This window comes from Nyctibius grandis, chromosome 2 (genome assembly GCF_013368605.1).
Source record: "Nyctibius grandis isolate bNycGra1 chromosome 2, bNycGra1.pri, whole genome shotgun sequence".
In the NCBI taxonomy this organism is placed as follows: Eukaryota; Metazoa; Chordata; class Aves; order Nyctibiiformes; family Nyctibiidae; genus Nyctibius; species Nyctibius grandis.
This window is the reverse complement of record NC_090659.1, coordinates 56202358-56229669: the sequence shown is the minus strand read 5'-3', so window position 1 is coordinate 56229669 and position 27312 is coordinate 56202358. Positions and strand designations below refer to the sequence as shown.

The window sequence follows — 27312 nt, the reverse complement described above, 5'->3', positions numbered from 1 at the left end:
CAAATAGTAAGGCCCCCAAAAGCAGAGATATGTATTCATACATGCAAATACTACACTTGGGGTGACTGGGTCCTTGGGCTGCAATAATGCTTTTTGACAGAGGGAAATCTCTTTTCACTAAGGTTGATGTGAACCATCAAGACTCTTTTTCCCTCTCCCTGGATTTTGGCCAAGACAGTTTCAGCCAGTAGTGAAGGAGGCATGTTCTCAGCTGCCTTGTCTGCAATCTGCTCTATGCCCTGAGGCAGAAGAACCACTCCCCAAAGCTGTTCCCACCATGGGCACACTGGAGTGGCTTCATTATACCCTAGACCTAGCTGCGCTTCTGATGATTGTAATACCAACTACATGCTGCTGCAAAGGACCCAATCAATCTTCCTTCAGGCTGGATTTTGACAACCATAACTCATTATAGACAACACAAGGCCCTTTCTTGTCCCCTACCACTTGTGTCCAAATGCCACAATGGTCTGTGAAATGAGTGGGGTTTTGCACACCAGTTGTTAAAATGGGGGAGAATAGTCAAGGCACTTGCTGCTTCATGGTCTAATTTTTGTGGTTTACTATCTTAGAATGAGTCTTCACATGACTCTAGCAAAGGGTATGCATGGTTTTTCCCTTGATTAGCACAAGAACAGAAAAGTCACAGTCTGTCACATCTCTGTAAAGTCCAAATGCGTCACTCTGAGTGCCAAAAACCTGGGTGTCATTCACTTGACAAGCTTGGGACCCTCACTCATGTCTAGGGCTTGTGCTGCTTCACAGATGTCCAAGTACATCTTGGCACACACACTGCTTTGTGTGGGGGGGTGTATCCTCACCTCCACCCTCCTGCTGAGGGCTGAAAGGAGGGGGAAGACCTTACAGCACAGAGATCCTGCCTGGAAAAGGCACGTGGAAGAAAACGAGCTAAATTACAGCTGGACCAAGCTGCCTTTCCAGCTCCTGCATGTGGCTGGGCAGTGGAGGGAGGCGAGCAGCTGAGGCAGGAGCAGAGGGTGCTGCTCCACCATGGCAGTGTCCCCTCAGCACACCATTTTGGCTGCCCTGTGGCACACATTGGTATGCTCACAGGCACCCTGCCTTCCCTGGTGTCCTTGCAAACCTGCGCTGCAGGGGCCCGGGGGCTCATGTCATGGGTGGCAGTATGGCACAGCCGTCGAGAGTGACCCCATGGTCTGGGGCACCACACTGACCCTCTGGGGGAGCCCCACCAGCGCTGCAAATGGGCACAAACAGGCATTCCTGCCCAAAGCAGGCCCTGCAGTTTGCTGCTTGTCCCCTTTCCTGCACTGCCCTCTCCCAGCCGTTTACACACGTGCCAGTGCAGGCAGCGGCTGTAACGTGGACCATGGATCGCTTCCCGCACTGGGCCACTGTGGGGGCAGGAAGTGATCAACGTTTGTCCCTGTATGGGGACAAGGGTGTGAGGGGCAGGAAGGCACAGCCAGGGAGAGGAAAAGGGCAGGGCTGCTTTTTTCAGCAGAGAAATGATGGGTGGGAAGACCCTGCCACACTTAGGTTATCTTGGTGCTAGCAAGCAGCACAGACCATGAGGAGCTGGTCTGTAGAAGGAACCTGTTGCTGCTAATCTGCACACCAAGTGTGTAGATGACTGAGCAGAAAGGCCGAGGCAGAAGAGGTTTGGGACTGTTATTATTCTCCATTCTCCTCTACACCTTCAAACTGCAAATTACCACTTGGATTCCCTTATCCACAGAAAGAGCAGGCATTTGCAAGGGGTTTCAGTGTGTCCCTGGTGAGTTTGGCTCCTGTTTCTGCCAGGTTACCAGAAGCAGCCTCTCAGAAGCTCCTTTTGGGACCTGTGGAGATGTCCAGGGAGCTGCTCCTCTGCCCCCTCCTTCAAGAGGGAGAAGGACAGGGGACTGAACCCTCAGCATGTCTGATGGTTTAAAACCTCCTTGGGTGTTTCTGAACAGCAGCTACTCGCTGGGTACAACACTTGTCAAAATATGGCACATTTGCTCATCCTCCAGTGATCTGTAGGGAAATAATTACTCTAAAAATCTTTTTTATTCCCAATGTATGAATTTTATACCGACATTGCTACCCTGAAGGGTAACAGATACATTCAGGGTAACAGGATCACTCAAAATTATTCCTTTCTACGACAGAAAGTGATGCAACATAAAGCAGCATTAATTACTTCAAACAAATTCTACAATTACTTTTTTTTTTTAAATGTGTTGCATTACTGTGAATCAGATTTGGCTTTACCCTCCAGCTCCTCATGCCTGCCCGCTGATTAACGCAAAGATGGGAACGACAGATGCCAAGTACCGTCACATCGGGACAACAGCACTGTGCAACTGCATCGTGCAAGGGTCAGCCATTTTGAAAGAGGCGAGGCAACAGCGTGCCGTCCACCAAGGGCACCCAAAACCCACCTCCACCCCCAGCTTACCTGGGCCGGGGCGCTGGAGGAGAGGTGGGTCAGGTCCCCGATCCTGGCGGCCGCCCGCGGGTCGCTGGAGCTGATGAGGACAGGGGCGCTGATCTCCATGGAATGCCGGTTGCTGGCGGCCTGGGAGGACTTGTGCGTCATGCTGAGGGCCGTGAAGGAGTGGCGCTTCTTGGCGTTCTTCTTGCCCTCCGCCTGCCTCTGGGCAGCCCCGGCTGCCCCGGTGCCGGCCAGTGTGGAGCATGGGGCCAGTCCCACCGCCGCTGCCGCTGCCACTGCCGCTGTCTCCGTCGGCAGCGTCACGTCGCAGCCGGAGGCGGCAGCCGAGCACGTCTTGTCCATCTCGATGAGCTGCTTGGCGGATTCATTCAGCTGCGTGCGGAGGAAAAGGGAAAGATAAAAAAAGAGAAGAAGAAGGGATGTCACAGCTTGTTGATGGCACCTGCTGGACCTGCCTGGGCCTTCCTCTCCGAAGCACCATGATCCTTTCCTGGTCGCCTACCCCAGCCCCAGCCACGGCCCCAGCAAGGGGATCACGCTGAGCACCGAAATGTGGTGGGTGCCCCCTGGGGCAGAGCAGGGTCTGGGGTGCTGTGTACGCCTGCAGGGCTTGCTGCAGGGCAGATCTGCCCTGGCAAAGGGGGTGCTCAGGACAGGTCCCAAAACCAGCCTGGTTTCATCATCTGTCTGCCATCTCTCAGTCAGCCAGGCAGGTCCCTGGGAGGCACACTAGCATATTTTGTTTCCCCAAACCTGCCCCAAGCCCAGCGTTACTGTCCAGCTCCAGGGTGATGCCCAATTTTTTTAATTTTCTGAAGCTGGGTGAGTTATTTCCATCCACTTCTTAATGCCAGGAAAATCAAAAGAGAGGCAGAATAAGCATCCAGGAGAGTTAGGCTAGAACCAGGCACCACACATTGGTGCACATCAAGCTACGACATTCAAAAAAATGGCGTTTCCCAAAATAGCTTGTACCAGGTTGCAGAGGCAGGAAGGAGGCAGGAGCCTCTTCATCAATGTCTCGCTGTTCTGAGGTCCATCATAGGCCTATGCTTGACATTTGCCACACAGGGTTTTGATCCAGGGGTACAGCTTCCAAATCTTTCAAATTTCATCTCCCTGTCTCCACCTGACACAAGTTATCCAAACACAGATGCAATCTGAAGGCATTTTTTCCAGCTGTATCATGTCAACTGGAGAAGAGCATGATGACCACTGGAAGACTTGCTCAGGGTCCAACTTGAAAAATTGGTCTCATCAGTCCTCCTGAAGGGTTTAAAACTTGGCCTATAGCCCATGGAGACAGCAGAGCTCCAGGACATTCAGGCCAGTTTTCAGCCCACTGTTCTTTATTCAATCCACACTCACAGATAACCTCGTGCCTATAAATGCCAAAGGCATGCTGAGCTGGACAACCCTGTCGCTGAAGCCTCTTACCCCCTAGCCACCATAACTCATAGAGGGAAGCTATGCCTTACATAGCTGGAGAGTTTTTAGGAGCATAGGGATGCTACAGTCACTGATGATACATGAAGTGCACTCTGAAGCCAGCAGTGCTTTCTGCACAGCACTCATTGCCAATAGATCTTCCCTCGAGGGGTGCTAACAGCTGAGGGAAAATGGCACATTTTGCCAACAGACCTTTATATTAAACTAGGATGCACCACAATATGCTTGCATTTAATGAATAAAAACAACATATGAAAAAGGGAGCCATGGCTAACACACATGTGCTTTTGTGTACACTGCTATTCTGAGACCCACATAAACCAGAGGTGTATGTAATACTATTCTGTACCAAAACCAGGCTATTTTTGTTTCTATAACCACTGTATGAATTACAGCAGCATTGAAGAAACTCAGTTGAGGACAAGGTCTTCTCAGGCTCTAAATAAAAAAAAAGAATAGGTGCTGCTCCAAAGCAAGCCAATTTAGAAACCTAATACAAGTGAAAATAGAAGGGGGAAGATAACAATAGAAGTGTGCAGTTAAACAAAACTGTAACTGAGTAGCTTTTATGACTCCCAACCACTGTCACCATTCTGTAAATATGAATAAGAAATACATATTGCTGGCATTATGCCCGTCCTCCTAAGTTTGGAAGCACTCCTGACTCCATGAGGACTCATTCTGAGTAACAGGCAATAAACACACTAACACCTAGAAAGTAAACATCAACGTGCAGGATCCTTCATTCTGTGACAGCTTCCAGCAAGTCAACCAAGAGCCTCCAATTAATGATGGTCCACTACTGCCAGAGCTGCCGGGAGTCCTGCAAGCTGCTGGGAGTCCTGCAACCATTCAATTAGCAGGCCATTTTCCCAGCTGCACTCTCCAACTTAAGACCATGCTTACAGCCAGCACAGTGCACTGCACCTGCCAATTTTTGCCAATAACAGCTGATCCCATTTCAGATTCTTCAAGAATGTCCATTATTTCCCACTTCATCATGCTCTAAATTGGTATAACATAATATTTGCCAGCAGGCTCCAAGTTGCAAGCAAACCAGATGGCTCCCCTCCCTTAAGTAGGTGTTACAGCTCCGCTTACCCAATTGATGGAGATAGTCTAGCTGAATTATCTGAAATATTAAGGAGAAAAGGAGAAAGACATCAAATATGCATGATCCTTTTCTACATCAGAGGGTGAGGAAATAGCTTGCTAACCAACAGCAAGGAGGAAAAGAATGTATTTTAACTGTTTGACATAGGACAATATAGAGGTTAAAAAAAAAGAATTTAGAACTTCAGAATTACAACAACGCCCATATGGACAATGAAGTGCTCCAGCTTTTAATATCAAAACTCTGATTCTTTTGAAAGAATTAGATTATAAATCTCACTGACTGGAATCCAATTTAACACCAAAGCTGTTATTTTTAAAACAACAAAATCCATTACTTTTTTGTTCAAAGCAAAACCTAGTTAAAAAGGTCAATAAGAGAGCTAGCATCTAAACATGGAGTGATAAAAAATAGCCCTGTATTGATATAAACAAAGTCATTCTTAATACCAGTAGAAGATTAAAGACGAAAAAGAAAACTCCCAAGACAGTCAAGCGAATGAACTTTTGTGATGTCAGCGTCTTCCTGAAATACTGGGAAAAAAAATATTTGGTCTACCACGATAAAAAATGCTTTACAGCTTTAGAACTTTATTTTTGTAGAGAACTGTTTTTAAACAGCCTTGCCCACAGACGCTAGAAAGTACTTCCCAAATAGGCTATGAATACCAGAGAAAAGGTTTTGCTTACTACTTTGTAAAAGCAAACAGTGCTGCCTCTTCACAAAGAACTTTTAGAAACCCTTTTTTAAACATAAACATAATTGCAAAGTTCTTATTTTAAACTCCGAGTGTGTAAACAAGCATTGCTTTCTGGTGCCTGTCATCTGATCTTTAGGCAGATCTGCTTCCAGAGAGAAGCTTAATGGAAAGTTCTGACCCACAGTCAGTCTCAGGAATTCAACATTTCTGGAAGGCTGTAGCTCTTACAACAATCCCTAATACTGTAACTTTCTCGCCCATTTTTGACTCCTCCTCTGGAAGGAAACTACGTTTGAAATTCTAGTCTTGCTAATCCTCAATAGTAAAATGCCCTTGAGACTGCAGCGGGACTTTTTTTACCGCAAATCCATTCCATAACAAGGGGAAGTCCTGGAAAACTCGATATATGATTTAGAGGGATAAGGCTTGGTTTTGAATGCCGACCAGTCAAACATTCCCAGCCGCCCTGCAATTCTTGGTCTGGGAATGCAAAACCTTGCGAGGGCAAGCCTTATAATAGCTGAGGGACCCTATCGTGCAAGAAATGCGAAAAACGGTACAGTAAAACTGTTCACAGGGTCTCAGTGACTATTGACTGCGGGTGCTGCATGCTGAAATAAGGATGCACCAGCCTCACTTCATAGAGCTACTGTGCCTGTTTCTCCGGAAGGCATTCCCCATCTGCGAGGAACCGTACTGGAGACAGCTCCAGCTCGTCTGGTTTTGAGAGAGAAGGAGGGTGCATGTGGAATACCTCTGTGCACAGAGCCTTGTTCACCTCCAAACAACCTTTTCCCACAAAGGGAGCAGTAATCAAGCTCGGTTCATTAAAAATTTGCTGACCTTGATCAGGGAGCCACACTGCTCTCCCCACCACAATGCAAGCTGTCATGACTTTGGCCGCCAGCCAGCCAGCCCACGCGTTATGAACTAAGGGAGAGGTTATTTTCTTCTTCTGGCTTTTAGATATAACTATTGTAGATATTCTACTTGAGACTTTACCATATGGGTGACAAAGGTACAGACATTCAGCTGGCTCACTCAGGACTTCTCCACTGCCAAAATTATTTTTGTATTAGTCTCAAGATAAACCTCATTCTTCTGCAGAATGCGTTATGGTGACTTTCTCTCTGTTGCACATGCTTGCACATACTCGCACATATACACACACCCCAGTTCACCCCAGTTCCTTACACATGTGCGTTTAAAAGGGACTACCTGTAAACAGTTTCAATATATTTCTCTGTTAAGGATGAGGGGATACAGGAGAGAAACTGTCATCTGCACTGACTATCCCCACATGGGACTAAATATGCCCTTTATATCCCAATGTGATTTAATGAACTGTAGTTTCAATGGGCAGCGTTATGCACCTACTTACATACCCCAGCTGGGATGAAGAGTGAGGAAAAAGCCACTTCTTGTCCAGTGTGAATCATAGTGTGAGACAGAATCTATGTTTCTATGATTCTATGATTCTAGTTTTAGTTCAAATAGCAGATTATTACTGTGGAACTTATTATTATGGAACAAGATAGAAGCATGGGAAATTTAAGTCAGATTTAAATAATTAACCTTTACTGCATCTCCCTTGACAAATACATCAGTGCATTTACTAATCTATGGTAGTGGCAAAATTGTTCTAGCCCAGTTCAGACCTCCAAGGGACACCTTGATACACAGTGGTCACCACAGCAGCTCCTGGGTTGTTGCAGTTCACTGATGGTGCTGTCTTCTGTAAGATGGAGGACAGTAAGTCTTATTCTCCTATCAAATACTCTTAGCTTTCTAGTCATTTAAGTCTGGGTAAGGGATTAATTTCTGACTGATATCTGACCTACCAAAGACAGGACCTCACTCTGTTTCTGGTTTAGCAACATACTTCAGCACATACTTGATACTATGCAGACCAAAGTGTCACTAATGGGACCAAAATGCCATTCTTTCTGAATAAGGAAGGATTGCTTAAATTCTCAGTGTTACACACGTGCTTAAGTATTTTGTTAAACTGGAGCCAATTTAAATCAGAAAGCACAGTCTATTAAGACTTTCAGGAAAACAATGCTTCATTTGCTAGGTAAGCTTTTTTTTTGTCTTTATGGAAAGTATTAGCGGTTCAAATACAAGTACAAGATCAGAAATAGGCTGCTTCAGGCCCCTTTTAACAGTGAAAAGCTACAAAACCCCACAAATCAATGCATACCTAAGAAAAAGAACAAATTGGTAAGAAAAAATATCATGCTCAAGGTTTTGGAAAGGAACCACCGAGCAGAGCAGGAAGGAAAATTAAAATTATTAATAAAACTTCTTCACAATATCCCCCTGCAAGACTGAAAATATTTCCACCTGGGGACTGCTAATTTTTATAATTTACAGTTCATAAATATTGAGAAGATCATACACATCCCTATTTTATGCTTTGCAGAAACTTTGGCAACTTGGAGTTCCATATTTTGTGATTAAAATAAACAGTCTGAATTTATTACTGCATTTTCACTTCAGAGTAGTTACTTTCAGGAAATATTAAGTTCTTACGTCCTCATTAAATCAGATTTGCTAGTATTATAATTTATGCCCTGAAGCACAGTGAGGTTATTAAGTAAGTAAGGGCATAACTATACAAGAGTCTCCTGTCTCTGCTAGGTCCCTGAGAGGACTGCATCTGTGAAAGCATCTTCATCCCCAAGAAGCAGCGTTTCAGAAAGCTAAAGCAACTTTTCCTTACTATTATCCCTACTGGCAAATGCAGGATACAATCCTTCTTCTACTGTAGCCAAGTAGCAAAACACCCTTTAACTCAAATGGGCATTAGGAGAAAGTACATAACACTTCACCTAATACCTTACATGTTCAATGGGTAAGTTAGTACAGTGGACGCACAGCAGTTCCAAGGGCTTACTAATGGGATATTAGCAGACAAAGTTGTGCCAAGGCTCTTCAATCAAATCATATTGAATGTATCTATAATTTTCATCTTTTATATGTTTTGTAAAATCAGATTTAAAAATGTTTAGAGAAAGTTTCCCAGGTTCTCCACGGACAGTTTAAATTCATTGGGCAGAAGCTACAAAATCTTATCTCAATTATTCATTTAGGCACAATCTTCTAATGAAGAATTATTAGTAAGGCACAGTTTAAGAGAAAACATTATAGCTAAAACAAAGCATTATTTAATGTTTTTGTGTTAATCTCTAACAATCCACTATTGCCTCTTCTAATTTATTGCCAGGGAGGGACAAGAAAATGCGGAACAGATTTTCTGCAAGTGGTTTATCCATCATGGAAGACAGATTTCTGAAACACCATGCTGTGATTGAGAGCAGAGTTATTCCATGCACCCAGAAAATATAAGCAGCACAGTACATGTGCTTGCTTGAACACATTCACATGGAGCGATAGCTGCAGAAATAGTTTACTAGGACACATCTCAAACTTCAAGTGTCCTGTTCCTCCAGTCATAGGCTGAGGCACACGTCTCATTCTCTTTTCCAAAAGCCTGCTAAATATATCAGCATGTTCTCAAGGAAGGAAGTCCCTAAAACCATACAGCTGATAGCCTTCCTAACAACGGTCATACATGTACACGATTATGTATAGTCTGGAAAAAGCAAGCCAATAATTTTTGTTTACAACATGGTTCCCTGAAAGGCAGCAGTACTTAGCAATATATTTCCCTGTCTTACAAGATCTTTCTCATTTAGCAGCAATGTCACTTCTAACACACTGAGAGGCTGAAGGAATGTAGCATATTAGAACAGCATGTGCTTGGACAAGCGTGTCATCGTGATCTTGCAGAATGAAAATAAATGATGCGTGCAGCAGAAGTAAACACTAAGCCTTGGGTGGTGAACTGGGAATTTTTTTTTCTTTCCCTTTTTTCCAAACAGTTTTAAGATGGAAAATGGTTCGTTCACAGTGATGGAGAACAAACACATGGCTTGGTGAATCCCAGAAAAATGTGCAGTCTGCTGCAAAGCCTGCTCAGGAGCAAAGCTCAGTGAGTTGCCTTATGGAAACTGATGTCCAAATCGCTGAGAAGAAAGAAAAGAAAACTAAATGCAATGGCATTAAAAATAGATGAACTCACCAAAAAAAGTATGCTTTCTGCATCCCTCTCCGCTATCTGAAAGAATTTTAGCTATCTAGTGTTCACTTCCAAGTATGAGGACTATCTTACTCCGATCTGTCATCTCTGAATCTCAGATCTGCTGTGCATCTTCAATGTGCCTAAGGATTTCCTTCTCTTTTCTTCCTATCTGTCCTCTGTGGACACACTGTTTCATAATGAGATGCTCCTGAATGCACCAAAGCTCCTCTGAAAGCAAAAAATGTAACCAAACACAGCTTTACTCAACATCAGAAAGAGTGGGAGAATCCAGCTTATTTTTACTTATAAATTATTCAGAAAGCTAAATAAAAAGTGCAGTCGTGATTTCATGGGCTTGATCCTAATTCCTTTGAAGTCAGTGGCAAAACTCCAGCTGCCTTCAATGGTGGAAGGACTGGTGCCCATCTGGCACCAATTCCAGTACCAGAACAGTCCCTGTTGGAGCTTGTGAGGACCTTATTGACAAACTATTTTTTCATCAAAAACCGAAACTCATCAGAACTTAAGTACTTCCCAGGAACATGCTGGTTTTGACAAGATGTCCACCAGGAAACCGTTTCTCAGATGATATTTCTCAGCTAAGACACAGAAATGACCAAGGCTACAGTGATTTGGGAGTTCACCTGGGTACCTGGGCTCCTGGCTCAAAGCCCCTGTGTGGAGGAACAGTTACGGGAGACCTGAAACAACACTGTCACTTTCCTAGTAGAAAGCCACAAGCTTTCTGGCTGAGTCTCCTTCACTCTTATTCTTGTTAAATGGAAAACCTTTGTGACTCTCCCTCTGAGTTCAGGTGCCCACCTGCACAATGACAGAAGATGTCAGTGCTGGCAGGAGAAGTGTAAACAGCCTTATGCTGGGCAGCAGCCTGGAGAGGAGACCAAGATGGACTCAGGAGGCTTTCAGAAGCAGTTCAGATGTAGTCCTTATGCCTCGTTGACACCTGCCAGCTGTATGAGCCCTTTACCTTTGCTGCCATTTACTGCAAGGAAAGGAAGCCCTCTCAAGCAGCTTTGTGCTGACATCTAGAAACCTCTTCACTTGCAGAAACTTTCACTTTGAGCCAGCTGGACTTCAAAACTTCAGCAGGCGCCAGGAAAGATACTGCAGTTCCTTCAGCAGAGCTGTGTGGATCACAAGTGATCTCTAAGCAATATCTGCAGAGCCTATGTGCCTTAAAAAGAGCCAAGCCTTGTGTTTTCAGAGTTTTCTGGCATCTTTCTACCTCCTTCTTTAATGTTCCACAAGGCTTCTGGTGCTATTGTTTACTTGGGTGATCAATAATGCCCATAAAATTTTTAATTAACTGAAAATTGACAAGTCAAAGACCACCAACTAAGGCAGAGGATCTCTTCAGAGTCAATGCACACATCAAGCCTGGGCATCTTAAAGCAAATGGTTTCCAAATTATGGTATGTGACCCCAAGTAATTTATAAATGGGATTGTGAACCAGGCAATATTGTGCTCACGTTGCTGAACGGACTCGTCTTCTTGATAGTTGTACTGTGCACACATGCTACCAGACACGACATCATGCCCTTTTGCTCATTCTCTGAGATTTGTTCCTGGAAATATTGTTCTTGAAAATACTGTTTTTGTAATGTTCAAGGTTGTGTGAAAGAAGCAACAATACCATGTCTTTTTTTTAAGGAAAACACTTGCTTTCAACTTAATGTGATAAAGGGTAGGGATGAAAGAAACAAAATATATATATTGGCTGAAGTCCTTTCTGAATTTGATAACAAAAGTGTCCTGGTGGACAATGAGAAAAAGGCCTACATGTACCTCACATCATCAATGTTATCTGCAGAAAGCATGAAGTTGGATAAATCTGTGAAGGTCTTGGAAGCTCTTGGAATTGCAGCACAAGGAGCACATGGAAAAGCCAAAGTAATTTTTCAAGTACTGCAAGGCTTTGCCTACACTGAGCAAGCAAGGAGTCTTTGTTGCGGTGATTTACAACTTTGTGTAGAATAAGAAATCTTGTGCAATTGGGGAAAATTAAGTTTTATGTGCTGCAACTGAAGATTACCTGTGTGGATCGCACACAAATAAATGTACTGCTGACTCTATCTCTGATAAAGCAGTGAAATGAAGAATGAAAGCAAATGCCAAGAAAATGTTTTAGTTCAATTGCTTGTAAAAGGAACCAAGGTATACACACTTCAAGCAGACATTAGCACTAAAGGGTTGTGATAAACAGCCTTTGCCCTGTGTGTGTTATATTTAGGAAAAAGACATCTTTTACTACATAGTTTTCTGGCTCCTGCTTCCCAAATACACGACAGAGAAGGATTGCTGGATGTGGTACAGGGTATTTGCAATAGAATAACGTCCCATGGGGCTGTATAGTTAGATACTGCTTGCCTGGAGCTCCTGCTACAGCTGGCTACAAAGCAGGGTTGCTGGTTGTGGTGGGGAGTTGCAGCATCAGCTCCAGGGTCACACTGCGTGTTTCACTGGGAGCAGCCAACATCAAAGGACGTCAGCCACCGGTCACGAAAGCTGCTGCATCACGGGAGAGCTGTGCCCAGGCTTTGGGTTCACTATTTGCCAGTCGGGGTGAAAATATGAGTGAGGACATGATGTGCTGCTGTTTCACCCAAGTGTCTGACGACTGCCTAGAGGGACAGCTCTGAGATGTTTCTCTGACATGGGAGATGAACTACATGTGTTTGAGATGGGCAGCAGCACACCAGGATACATGGATCATCCGTGTGACAGGGAGACCGGCCTTCTTACATATGCACACAGATGAAAAAAAGGGAGTTGTTCTGACAGAGACATAACTTGCCAGCCTGAGTTTGCATCTCGTAGTTGCCCTACCCTGTGGCTATTATGGTGTAAACTCTGTTTGAAATTACCTGTGCATTTAAAGTGCCTCCTTCCCACATAGATATGCTGATGCCTGGTACAACAGCACAGCTCTCTTTTCCCTCAGTGGGAGCACTACTTTGCATCCTTCTTCACTCTATGCAGTGACCAGTTATTTTAAAACCATTTTTACATGAGGTTGTCTTACCTTGGAGACCTTTATACTTCTGTCATATTTGTTAAAAGGTGAACAACAGATTGGGAAGGCATTAGGAAGCAGTGGCTGTTGTACGTGGCATAATCGTGCACATCTTAGTTGTAGAGGAAGCCTGACCAGTAACTGAAGGCTCTGAAAGCCAGTCTGTAAGATATGAAAATGTGTCTTCTGTGCTTTATGATGATGTAATTGGGTTCACAACCCTCCCCCCTCATCTCGTGGAAGAAAAATCTGACCAGGCTGAACTGTGACGAATTCCCCCGACTCTGCAAATTCTTGACTGAAAATGGCAACATTCAGCCTCACACTCATGGCATGACTGACTGCCCCTTGCCTAGAGGAACCTTTTGCAGCCTTCTTTGGAGAATCCGAGATGTTAAAATATGATTTGGTACAAGGCCGAGGTCAGAGTCAGATGTCTCTCCACTGACTTGCCAACAGCTGCAGTCAAGGAGTTCATTGAACTTTCTAGCTATCAAACTAGAAAGTGCTATTTGTTCAACTTCCTGAGTTTGATTTCTGGTTTAGGGTAAAGGACACGTACCCAGCACTGTTGAGTCATGCAGTGAAGCAGCTAGTACCCTTCCCTCTTATATGCTCATCTAAAGCTGGATTCATGCTCTGGTTTCTGTCAAAGGGTGCTCTGCCATGGGTGTCACTGCTAGATAAGAGGTGTGCCATTTCTTCAGCGCCAATGAGCAGATCTTTTAGGATGCTCAGGCACATGTGTCACATTACTGCAATAAAGTGCGATGATTGCCAGCATTTGTCACTTTTATGACATCCATATGCAGATGCTGTTTATGTTAGTATGCTACAACTGGAAGGAATTTGGAAAACCACTGCTCTAGGCCATGCTGTTTGAGTTCTGAGATGGCAAAATTAATAGGCTAGCAAAAAATCTGCACAGTAGGAAATCTTACTCAAAGTGCAGAACACTGGGATTTTTTTTTTCTGTTTGTGGAATTACTCAAGCTCAAATATTTTCCTAACACATTCCTTTCTGAAAATGGACTGCCCTGGGTTGCACCTACATTCTGTAGGCAGAGAGAAAAGTTATCCCGAGGAAACTGAATTTTTTCAAACTGTGACGACACCATGCGATGCAGTCACATAGAGACATTTGTTAATAAGACTTTTATTATTTTTGCCATTAAATGCTGAAAAACTCACACCACGGATGAGAACTCCATTGTGAGAAGCATTACGTAAACATAGAGCAACAAGACAGCTCTTCGCCCAAAGAAAGTACAATTTAAGATGAGGACAAGAGACAACATATAGATATAGACAAAATATACAATGAGACAGTCTTATCAGCAAGATGGACAGAGGATTTTGCACACCATAAATCTTCTGTAGGCATCACAGCCAAGAACAATTTTAGAGCGGAGTCTGGAAGAGCAATGCTGATGCGGGTGTCAGGATGTTTTTGAAGCATTCATCACAACAGTGAAGAACAGAGCACTATGGAAGAAAATGAGAATTTGAAAAAACTGACAAAGTGATTGTCATTGCTGGCTGATCAAAGACAGGCGTTGATCTTTCAGGAGTAAATAAAAGACGATAGGTAGAGAGTAATAAGTAATCAAAGGTTTGCAAGTAAGGGTGAATTGCATGGGCTCTACAGGACAGAAAAGGACTTCAGAGAGAAAGAAAGAAGTGGCAGCAGATGAGAACTCTGGATGGTTGTGAATGAGGCAGGTCTGCATTTGCTAAGGATGCAAAAAGGATGCAGCCATAATCAGGATACGAGATGATGAGAGTTTGATCTTAGTGAACGCTCAGCAATCAGGTTGGCCAAAGACTAGGTAGGACTGCCAACCACATGGATGAATGAAGCCAGGCATGAGAACGTGATTCCCACTGGCAATGTCTTTATTACTTGCCATGAAAGTACATTGATCCTTCTTTAACCAGTGACCAAATAGGAACAGTAACACACTTAACTCTGACTGTGTACTGCACTGAAACCTCAAGTATGTGTTGCGGTCCCAAGCAGTAACCAGCCAGGGTTAAACCATGACAGCCCCTCAGCTGCTGTGGGGCAGAGAAGCTCAGTGCCAGTACCAAGAGCTCCTAGACCTTGTCATGGCCTGGGGTACTGCCAGGAATGGTGTATCAATCATCTCTATAGCCCTCCTTCCACCCCAATAATTCATATATTGAGGGAGAGAAAAAACAGGCACCCACCAAATCAATACTTCTCTCTCCTGAGCAATGCACCTATGGAAGGAAAAGGCTTTGTCTGGGAATGGGCAAGCCTCTCCAAGCAGTAGACTGGAGCAAGGAGAGAAGATGCTGAGGCCATTATTTCTGCCCTCAAAGGGAAGACACACAGTCCTTCCTCCTGGTCTAGGAAAAGAAAAAGGACACAAGAGGAAGACATGCCTGTAAATTCCTTACTCTGTTGCTGAGGTAGAAGCAGATCAGAGAAAAGGGATCAAGGAGATGACCATGAAGAAACACACCAGTGAGCTTTACTTTCCCCATCAACAGCAAAGCGGGCAGAGAGTGCTCTCCCTCCTTCTGCAGGGTTGCTTTCTTCTCGAGAAACAGTCACACAAGGCAGAGCTGCCTCTTCCCTCAGTGCCCTCCCCTTAGCCACAGGGTAAGAGGATAATATCTCCAGCATGAGTCCACCACTGCCTGAATGCTCTGGTGCCTCTCCTGCTTTGTCCCAAGGTTTCCAGAAAAATTCTGTTACGGAAAAATTCTATTATGGAAACCTCTCTCATGAAATTTCCTGTCAATTTGATTCAATTGTGTCTAAACAGATTGGAAGACTTCAAAGTCAGATTTAGAGCAGGACAATCCCTCCAGCCTTACTTAAACTGAAGTAATATTATTAACCTTGTTTATGGAGTACCTAGTGCTGCTTTGTCATATAATTATAACTTAATAAAATAAATAGATAAATTGAGGGACAACCAGGAGGTAGAGGAGGTTGCTTGCACAAAGCCCCACGTTCCTCACCTTACCATTTTGGCATGATGGCTTGGAGCACAGTTCAATGGCAGCATCACCTGCAGAGTATCTGTGGGTGAGGGTTGCTGTCCCACTCACGTTTTCCTGCAGTGACTGTGACATGCCACATGTCCTCCTTTCTCATCTTCCCACTTTCTGCCCTATATCAGCATGGATGTTCATGTGGCTATGCAGTAAATGGGACGGTGGAACAGATATGACTGGAAAGTAAAAAAAACAATGACAACTTAAATGAGTAGCTTTCAACAGGGTGAGTTCCCTGATGCATCTCAGCACACAGCCACACGGCTGGTAGTCCTGGAACAAGCAAGGCAGAAGGAAAGTGTTTGTCACAGATGAGGCAAAAGCAGGACAATCCCTTTGGCAGCAGCTCTTGCTTTTGTCAGATAAAAATAATGCCAGTGTCACACCCAAAAATGGCGCAGCAGAACATAACATAAAATAAACAATGGCTGGTCTACTTTGTAAGGGAACAAAGTAAGCAAAAACAAGGACTCCTCTGTAATTTCTTCTACAGGATAGAATAAACACAAAGGGCTGAGCCTTCAAGAATCCTGTGTGTTCTAGAGAAAAACTGGAAAAGATAGAGATTCCCAAATTAATTCCAACTATCTCCTCCTGTTTCTGATTTTTCTTTTTAACTTGCTTGTACTGATTCCTCCTCTAGTCTTTTGAACTTGGTTTTCTCAATGTTCAGCTCTAACACCTAAGAAAATGTTAGAGGATTTGAGACTTAACTCAAACATCTGGTTTTCACACAGCTAATGACATTTTTAGGCTAAAAATCAACTTCATATGTTATTTTTGTTGTTTGAAGCATGCATTCAGCACACACATGCACTCCTGGGTCTCTTTGTGCCTAGAATAAAGACAGAGCATTCCAGGATCTGCCACAACAATACGTAAGGAAAGAGGTAAAAACAATTCATAGCTTCATCCTATCAGGAAACTATTATTCTTGAAACTACTCCTCTTTGAAAGCTTAAAGGGTCAAGCTCAACCACATTTTGTGACTCTTCACCATGGTAGAATAATGTTTCTGTAACACGCTACCTTCTGAAAACAGAGATCAGAGGGGGCTCTAACAGGCACCCCTCAGCAAATCAAATCCTTTATGGTGTCACTGGCATCAACTGTCCATCCTGTCCTTCTGATGGAGGTCATCTTAGCCATCACAGGCACAGCAAAGGATAACATGTGCTTCCACCTTCTCCAGGTCCTTTCACAGGCTGGGATTTTAATATTGGACCCACTTTTCTTTGGCACTCCCAGCACCAGTGCCGCAGCTGATACATGGAAACATTTTGCCCTTTGCTCAGATGGCTGTGGCCACCAGCAAAGGGGCAGAGAAGACAGCCAATTTGCCAGGGGCAACTCCCCAAACCCTTGCACCCTCCCTCTGTGGCTACATTTGGATTGAAGATCTCCACTCTGAGAGTTTTAGGGCACCAGGAAGGCTCCCCAAGAAGGAAGTTAATTAAGATGTCCAATATGCACTAACAAGGACACTAGGAAACAAAATGAAGAATGCCTGTGTGAGAAATAATGAAATCCTCTAGGATTTTATTTTTAATTAACTGCTAGACAAATCGTGCATCTGTTGACATACAGCTTCTTAATATACATTCATGCATTAGCTCTAGGTAAGTGAGACTGAAAGGTACTTTCTTTTCAAAAGGAAAAAGATCCTAGGAATTCAGCAGTGCTGAAGCAATCTTTAGAAGCTGTCAGAAGTGATCAATGGCTGGAAAAGACAAAAGCCCTGTTCTCATGCCTCCTCAAGAGAGAGAGGATTACTGATGATGTGCTCTAGAGCTGCCCCAAGGCTCCGGGATAGCGGGTATGCTCAATGGGGAACGCTAATTTCTAGCCTTCGGAAACCTGCGCCATTGCTGAAACATTTTGCTCTAATGGTTGTATGCTGTGAGGCTGCTGAACACTGCTGGGAAGTCCAAAATGTTTGTTGCACAGGCAAAAGCTAACCCTAAGTAATGTACTGTCTATTTAGTTGGTCCTTCTGAGCAGATACAAAGCCAAAGGGACTGATGCTTTGCCCGAGGTATTTTTCCACTTGAAACATTGCAGGACCACATGAGCATCTACTTTTTTTTTTGTGTGGAAGCGACTTGCTCGACACCCATGGCAGGCCCCAGCTATCCCAGGAGCAGAATAAGGAAGTGATGGGTAGTAATGAGTGCACCTAAGCCTCCTCAAGATTTACTGTACATGTGTCTAAGCATTGCCAAAAGCTTACTCATCCAGGCCACCTTGTTGCTTCTGAAAGACACAGAAGTTTTAAGGTTCCTTAGCAAAATTAGAACAAACATTGATAGGTATATGACAGACAGGTACTTTTGGAAATTGAAAAATATTGCATAGAGCATCAAAGAACTGACTTGAACGCAGACAGTCTTTGCTGGTGAAATGTCAGGGTTTATGTACAATGAGCATTGTGGGCCTTCCCCTATCACACCATGCAGAGCACAGACTCACAGCCTGGGCAACCACAGAAGACAAGGAGTAGTTCCTCCTCCTTTAGGCTGGGCTGGCAGCCATGCCCTCCCCTCCTGATCGATGAAGAGAAACAGGCTCTTCTACGAGTAGGCTCATCTGACATGTTTTAGATGTCTCCATTAAGCAGCAATGCCTATTTCTTCCCCTATGAGTATCTGGTTGTTTCTCTTGATGTTAAGAGGGAATCCAGACCATTAGCTCAGATGTAGAGATTTCTCTGCCGTTCGTCAGATGAACTGTACCTAGAGACTTGTAAGGTCTTGCAAAGGATTTGGAAGAGTATTTCCCAGTTCAAAAGTGCTACTGGGGGCAGAACTGCTGTTCTGTTGCTGCTGCTGCTTCTTGGTGTGGCTCGCCAGTAGGACTGCACATTGGCAGATGTCTCTTCACTTACCATCCAAGTGAAAACATAGAAGTTTAAAAGAGAGAGTAGAAAAAAGGACGAAAGGACAGTAAAGAGGAAGAAAACACTAAAATGAAGGAAAATATCAAGCAAGATGCAACAGTCTGTGAAGATATTTTGTTCTCTCTGTCCAGGGAAGTTGGAGGGTCACCACTGGTGCTTGTTTTGTAACAAAAGCAACCCTGCCACCACAACAGGAGAACAGAAACCTTGAGACAGAACCCAAATCTCAGCGTAGAAATAACAGAAAGGAGACAGAATTGCACCCAGGACCAGAAAACATGTATTCAAGCACAGGCATAGTTCAAGAGAGTTGGAGGGAAGGGAAAGGCTGATGGTAGTGCTGTGTGCTGACAGCACGGGGAAGTGGCAGCACATGCAAAACGCAACAGACGAGTGCCCAGTCAGTTTGCACTAGGAAGGATGACAAACAGGATTTTGCAGGGGAAGTGCTGGAAATCCTTGAGTGGACTGTGGCTAGAGAGCAAAGTCTTGTTACCAGATCAAGAGCAAAAGTCAGTCCATCTTACTTAGGTACCTAACTTGCATTTCAATTTTTGGCACCTAGGAGGCAGCGCCTCAAAAATGCCCCACACAGATATGAAAATCATCTATATGCTTTTGAAAGACGCACGAAATGGGCTCATTTGCCAAGGTTGTGTGCTTAAGCTGGCTGGGTTGGAAACCTTCTATAAATAACCCTAGAGAGTTATTTTTACAAAATAAAATCTAGGAAATTCAGATGTTGCTCATCATGGGGGATGGGTGGTGAAGATATTCCTGAATGTGACAGCTGGCCAGTTTCTTGTTCAACAGTCCCTGAAACAGTAAGAGGTGATAACAATTTGGATGTGGTTTTGATTAATGGGAAGATTGGTCATAACATATAAATCCAAATAACTTAATTATGAGTTCATTTGTGTGAAAGTAGGCAGGAGGACAAGCAAGAGAAGACCTGTAACTAAAACTGTCAATTCCGTAAATGCAAATTTTCACAACCTACGGCTATGTCTAAATTTACATGCTGGCTCTCACTGCGGCTCACCACAGGTCTCATGATTGTCTGGGCTGGAGGATGACTCAAACGTGACAGCACTCCCACCTGTCTCTGTATGCAGGCTTTCCTTCTGTGGCACCCACCTGAGATGAACTTTGGAGGAACGTGCTCCCTGACACAGTAACCAGAAAGCAATCCTGCATTGACTTGTCCAGACATTGCCCGAGTGGAGTGAGTGGTTAGAAAAGGTCTAAGGAGCTGAGGAGCTGAGCTAATCTAACCTAGGGGAAACCTGGCATTTAAGTCAAAAGGTGACGATACAGCTCAGTTTTGTACCCTGAAGATGGCGGAAAGATCTTATAGAATCTGCATGAATGATCACCCCATGATGGATGCTAGAAATTAACAGAAAATATGAAAGAAATGACTTGAAAGTTAAAAAAAAAAAAAGAAAAAATATTTTCCCAAAGTCATGCTAATTTACATTTTACATAGGAAGTTAAAAGAAAGAGCAAAAGGTTTTTTATTTATATAAGCAAAAGGGAAAATATGAAATTGAGCGGTTATGCAGAAAAGGTGGGCCAGAGATTAAAAATAATGTGTCTCTATAGAAAATATATCTATATTATTATATATTGTATGTTTAATTTTCTTCTCCCTTCTGACTGCTAATACTCTTAGTTTTCCTGACTGACATCACAGTTTTTTGAAGTTCTTTAAATTATTTTACATTATATGTGTGTAACGGTACTTTAAATCAATAAGTTTTATTCATGGATTGATGTGAAAGTAGTAGTAGGTGTATAGGTTCTTACTGATGTCCCTCTTGCAGCCTGCAATACAAATTCTGCATGTTTTATTTTGAATGTGAAACAAGGGAACTGTATTTTGTACTCCATTCACGTAGAAATCTGATACCAAAAAGTATCTTGGAATATTCTACAATATTCTATGCAAGAGGAAAACAAGTAGGACCAACTTTTTAGAAACTATGAAAGTGCAGGAATGAAAGTCTTAAAACAATGTAATTACAAAATTTGAAAATGCATATCAATAAAGCTTTTCAACAGAAATTAGCTGAACACCTCTTAGAGCTTACATTATCGTCAGCTTTACAAGGTTCTTATTCCATTTTTATCTGACACATAAAAGGAGAGAGAACAGAAAAAAATCAATTCTGATGTTAATGGGTATAATTCTTAACTCATTAGTGTTACTCCTACTTACTACTGGGTTGAATTTGCTCCTCTGAGATTTAGTAAGTCAGCTTTTCTAAAATCATCTGCCTTAGTTTGCCTCTACCCACCTTTCAAAAGCCTCCATTTTTATTAACATTAAATGATACTAGCAAGGTTAAAATTAACTATTTTGACAGTTCTTAAAAAAAAGACCGTATGTTCTTTTTGGAAAGGGCATCAAACAAATGTTGCTATCTAATGACTGTCTAATGCCCCTTTTTTTCTGGGAAGGACTTCATAAAGGATACTCTGCAAGGTGCAGAGTATACTGCTACAGAGACAACACATATATAAATGATGGGTCAGACATCAAGGCTGAATTCATTATGAGAGTCCCATAGGGACCCATCTGTCCTGCAGCTGAAGGGAGGAACCAAACAGATTGAGGAGAGAGAAAACATAGACAAGAAGTGGACAGGGAAACAATTACTTGTTGATGTTGTTGAAAATGGTCAAAATATCTATTAGAGCTAGAAATACACACACTCACACATCTGAGTTTTCAAGAATATAACTGTGATGACTGCCACGGGGGACAGCAGGACATTTGGAAATGGCTAAGATGGGAATCTGCATATAGAGAAAAAACAGTACAAAATCTGCCATCCAGACTGAATGCCAAACTGAGGGCCACACCACCAGGAAAATGCTGAAGAATCCCAAAGTCAAGCAGGTCTATCGGCTGGGCTATGGGAAAGGCTTTGCTCTCTGAATTCAGAGTGGTTCCCTGCATCTCCTTCTGGAAACCTCCATGTCTTCAGATTAACTGAACACACACACACAAAACTCTCAACCATTTGCATTCATCTGCAGGCTAACTAAAGGTTACCCTCAGCAAAGTCCATCATAGTTACGCAGTTAAGGACAAATTCTGCTGGGAAGATGGGTCTCTGTGACACTATTCAACGACCACAGGTGGGATCTTGGTAAATATGCTCAGGTTTTGCTGTATGGGTTAAGCCATTTTAGGATGATTGGTAGATCCAGTGGTACAGCACAAAATCATTAAATGTGGTGCTCTGCAAAGCTAATTTTGGAATGAAAAATCATTGTTTTCTTTAAGAAATGCATTTGGCTTTGGATTTTATTTTATTTTATTGCTTTTGGCTGAACTCTTTTTAAACATTGACTTGCAAGAATTCTTTTCCCCTGGGTCTCTGTGGAGTCTTGCGGATCTATGCTGCAGGGCACTGAGACCATCTGCTCTGCTCAGTCTCCTCCTCCCTCTTTCTCCTAGACTTCCTTTCCACCTTTTTCTCTTTTTGACTGTGAAGAACAGGAGAATATCCCCATTACTCTGCTTCACTGCTCTGTAAAAAGAATTTTAAAACTCCTAATATTACTTAATCACAGCTTTCAGTGCCCTTGCTGCCATAAAACATTATAACAATGGGCTGGCACTTCATCAATTGTAATTTGCTGATATTACAGTCACAGTAGCGCTCGACATAATTGCCTCGCTCTACCACTGACTCATAAGGCTTCTTGATCTCAGTCAATACTTCTTTGCACTGGGGGCTGCAGTCAGAAATGTTGGTCTAACAGCTCAGCTTTTTGAATTTCCAGTTCCTGCCCATCTGAGCAGGATGCATCCCTCCAAGTACTCAGCACACCATTGCCCTCAAATTTCATTCACAGACACTTAAATCTATTAGGACACACTTTATTCTTCATTATCCTCAATTTTACACATAGCAGCACAATACTTACAACTTCCAAACAGAGAAAATAACAGCAGTTATTAAGAATGAAGGAGCTAGCTTGAAGACAGTAAAATAAAAGAAATATAGTTAGGACTTTGAATTCCTTGCAAGTCCAAAACTCCTCCCAGCAAGAATATGACTTCAAACCATATGGATTATTAATAAGATGCTTGTTTCAGGACAGAAGGCACTTTGAGAATCAATTTGATTATGTTGTGTTTTTCTGTAGACAAATTAAAACATAAATTATCAGCCCAAATGACTTCTACTGGACACGAAGGACAGCAACAAAATAAGAAAAAAATAGTGCAAACTCTCCCTGACAGAACATATTGTGTGTGACTCATTCTGTAAAAGTCACTATTGTGAGCTGCAAGTATTTATTCCTCATACAACTGTAGCTTCTCTGAGGCTGGGACAGAGCTGACACTACAGAGGCAGGAAAAAGCCTCTCTGCAGAGAGCTGTCAAACACAGCAGGCACGCAAGCACCCTTGCTGGACACTTGTAGGGAATAAAGCATAAAATCCATGCAGTGTTACACTTATATGGCTATACGGACAACCACACATAGTGCTGAGATACAGACTTTCTAAAACGCTGCAGGGAGCAGATATATTTTGATGTCTTCAGCTCATTTTTTCTGCCACTGCTTTGTCACACCACAGTCTTGCTCTAAAAGTTGCCCTCCAAGGCACAGAATCCTGCACAGAAGTGGATCACTCACAAATTCAGTAAGCACAGGGTAGAAAAAAGACGAAGGAGCCTAGGGAGACGCTGCAGGCTTTTACATGGGCCAGCTGACAAGCCCAAGTGCAGGGAGGCCCGTGGGGTCCTGATGAGGAATTTGCTGATGGCCCCAGTGGGGCTGCGGTGCATCCCTCCTTCCCACCCCGCTGCGGCTTACGCGTGCAAACCCTTTGTAACAGAGCACTTGCAAAAGCCTTTCTTGCAAGCATCTGCATGAGAGGTATGGCAAAACATTGCCAGGACGAAGTCTCACCAAAGGGTGGCCACAACAAGGATTATATCCCGTTTGTAGTGCTGGCATGCTCAGCTCTAAGATCCTTGAAGTGACCACCTTGTTTTCTAACGCTCTGGCTGCCATAGCAAGGGTAAGAGCTCTTGTCTGCACTGTGGGAGCAGCTGAGGACATTAGAGCCTGTCCTTAGAGATGGGTTCCAGGCTGGAATTCGCTTTATCCAGAGTGCACAGCTTCAGATGCCACATGAAATCCCACGGACTTTGACCATCGACTCGCACAAGTGGAAGGTTACCGTAAAGTCAAGCTTTACTTATTCTGCACATTTTGCCAAGATTTTGAAAACCACTTAATGGACTTGGACAGACTCAAGGAGTGTTTTTAGATTCAAGTACTACTTGTTTAATGGATTTATTTTATAAACATTGGCATTGAGATTTTCAAAACTTCTTTGGGATTTGGCCTGCTGATTCCTGTTAATTTTTAATGTAAAGTAACGTCTGAAGAACGAAACAGTGACATAATTGTATAACTCCAGTAGTTGCATAAGCTCATTTCATATTCAGAACAAGGCCTCCATCCACCAGGATGTGGATCAAATAGGTGGTTGATGTTTCTGTCTGGAGGATCGTTTTCCCTTTGGCTTCACAAACCACGGCACAAGTATTATGCCCATGTCACCCAACGCACAAGTATTATGTCCATGTCACCCAACTATTTCATTTGAAAAGGTGTTTCAAGTCTCCAGATTTCAAATTTACACAAGTAAAAAATATGTATATGTTTGCATCTCTCTAGAAACTTCCAGCATTGCTGTTCTGACTCTGCACAGCGCTACCTCTTGCTCCTCCGTGGCCATCCAGGACGTGCTAGTGCTTGGAGAACTATAGTGAGACAACATTGCACATGTTCCCGATGAGTTGTTCCTCTGAAGTTTTGAGCCCTTCACCCTACGCAAGCAGTAATTAAGGAGAACAGATATCTAGGGGTGGGAGATGGATCAGGATGCCGCACGGTGCGTAGGCAGTGCAAGCGCTTACAGCCCGCAGGTGAAACATCACATTCCCCAGGGACAAGAGAAGAGAAAAAGCATGAAATCTGGGAGAAACCCAGCTCTCTCATTTAATCACAACAAACTGAAAATGTCTTATGCGTTCAGAATAGAAGAAAACTAGTCATTAACTTATGTGAGGCAGCTGGTTTCTCAATAACAGCTCCTGCACATTCTGGTTTTAATATTATTGTTCTTGTCAACTGTGGGAACGCAATGTATATTAATGATGGTTTATTCCAAATTGGTCATTGTCGGAGTTAATAATTAGGTAGTCAGGCACTAATTATCTCTATTTTGTCTCAAATCATTAACTAAGAAATCAGGAGAAGTAATTTCTGAGGCAGGCATCAGAGTCACACACAGTAAGGCAGGCTCTGCTGTGGGCACAAGAGATGCTTCACTCCAGAGAGCAGCACCAGCCTACGCCTCGGAGCAGAATTGGAGCGATACTGCTGAGTACTGGGTGCAGAGTGGCAGCACCTCGAAAAAATACATACACTTGTGGTGCCCATCCATTCTTTGCAACCCTGGTTCACTCATGAAGGAGGAAAGCTCCCCAAAGGCATTTCCTGGCACCTGGACAACAGAGAATTTCCAATGGGGCTACCATGGGCTACCATTGCTTGCTGCAGCTCTTCTCCCAAGTGGCACCCAGCTGGACGGGCACAAGCAGGAGGGCGCACAGCAGTGGGAACAGGTAGCACAACAGGTCTGCTCGGAGGATGTGAAGTCTCAGCATTTACCCTGAAAGAAGCCTTCTGTGGAAATTGCAGGAAAATGCTCAGGACAAGGATGGGACTGGTGCACAGGGAATGAGAGACCTTGGGCATAGGGGTGGAGCTGCCCGAGCTCCTGCTGGGGCAGGGGACACCTGCAGCATCCCTCCAAAGGTCTGTGCTTTCAGGGCATGGTGAGCCTGCACCACTGCTCCCCACCTGCAGGCAGCACCCACCTCTCCTCAGGTGTGTGCAAGGTACTCCAACTTCAATCATCCTCCCCTATTTTCCCTACGTATTGTGAAGATTACACCAGAAACACTACAGGAGAAGCCTTCAACAGTAGCTTAGGGCATACATTTTGCTGGCTGCTTTAAGTTGAATTGAGTGTATCCTCACAGTGCCTTAGGAGAGAGCAACTAAAAAATTCCCTTTTCAGTTATTCCGGTATAATTTGTCCTTCTCATTTAAGAATTTTCAAGGTTACCCTGCCCTTGTGGGCATAAAAAAAAACCCCACAAGACGTCAAGAGAAGCACCCACCACCACCTGTTATGAACTTACCTCAACATAGAGGATAGGGAAAATGCCAATCTTGTCACCTAGCATTCCTTCTGCCCAGTTGTCATCTACCCTCCTGATGACTGTCAAAATTTCATCCTAAAATCAGAGATACACAAAATACATAATCAGTTTTTTTTCAGTAGAAAGATACCAGTTTTTAGTTACTCACATGACAGCTGAGGGAGAGAGTACACAGAGGAGGCCATAAGTCACATAAAAATGTTCCCTGAATCCTGAGCCAGCAGCATCCCTGGCTCCGCATCCCACCCCAGGCATCCCATCCAAAGTGCATGGAAGCACCCTGCAGATGGGTGCAGCTCATGCCAGCTGCCATCACCTCCAAGGGCCTGGGCACAGCTGTTGGGAATAGGTAACTCCTGGCTTCATTGCAGTGACAGAGAGAACATTTGACCCAGGAGGTCACCTCTAACCCAAAGGAGAAAACTCTCTAGCATGAAGCTGCCCCTGTGCATCTGAGAGCCCATTGTGGCACTTGGCTGCTCCAGAAGATAATTCAAAGGGGAGCACCAGTAGAGCACAGGTAGTCCTGGAAACACATCCAGCAAGAAGCATAAGGTATAGGATGAGGTGCTCAGCAACTAGCGTACACTACTGATGCACTGAAAGTCAGTTTTCCTTTTTAAAAAAAATATTAGGAGGTACAAGTGCCAAGCAGCTAAAAAGCCAAGGATAACATAATAAAAAACAAGTTGCATTCAACTGTTGGAGCAGCTTCAGTTTAGATACAAGTTTGTTTTCTAAAACCAATGGCATTTTAATATTATATTTAATCTAAGGGATCTTAAAAAAATTTCAGCTCATGATGAACTTTTTTGTGATTATAAAACAGGAGATTAAGCAAAGTACAAATAAGATTCATATTGCTCAAAATTTCTCTTGACAGAGTTAAAACCTAGAACATACCAGTCATTATAAAAGCTTAGGTGACTAGAACCTGAGTTTTCCCAATTTGAGCTGCTCAATTTGTCAATGGATTTCTGCTACCATGTCTGTCTGCTGGGGTTCTCATATTAAACCCCGCCTTGAGCCAGCTCCACTTGCTACAAAGGCTGCGGAAGGCAGCCCTCTCTGTTGCTCAGATCTCCTACAGCCAGAGGAAAGGAGTGGGCTGAGAGAAGCTGTGAAGTGAAGTTTGCTGAGATGCCATTCGTCCTCTCATGGCATCCAATCTTCCTCCATTCTGGTGCAGAAATGTATAAAAAAGAAGAAAACATCTTCCTCCAGAAAGCTGAGACAGAGTTCCCTGCTGTTCTCACTTTATTTTCACCACTCACTCTAGGAAAATAAGAGCTACATATGGTCTATCACC

General features: G+C 43.5%; 1 protein-coding gene across 1 annotated transcript in view; it reads right to left on the bottom strand.

Moving 5' to 3' along the window:
- SH3RF3 (SH3 domain containing ring finger 3) overlaps positions 1-27312 on the bottom strand; it is a 271225-nt gene that overhangs the window by 60046 nt on the left and 183867 nt on the right. Inside the window, exons 3-4 of the mRNA XM_068425367.1 lie at positions 25983-26078; positions 2426-2794 (exon numbers count right to left, since the gene is read on the bottom strand). Of these exons, the coding sequence (XP_068281468.1) occupies positions 2426-2794; positions 25983-26078 (465 nt within the window). The remainder of the gene's footprint in view (positions 1-2425; positions 2795-25982; positions 26079-27312) is intronic.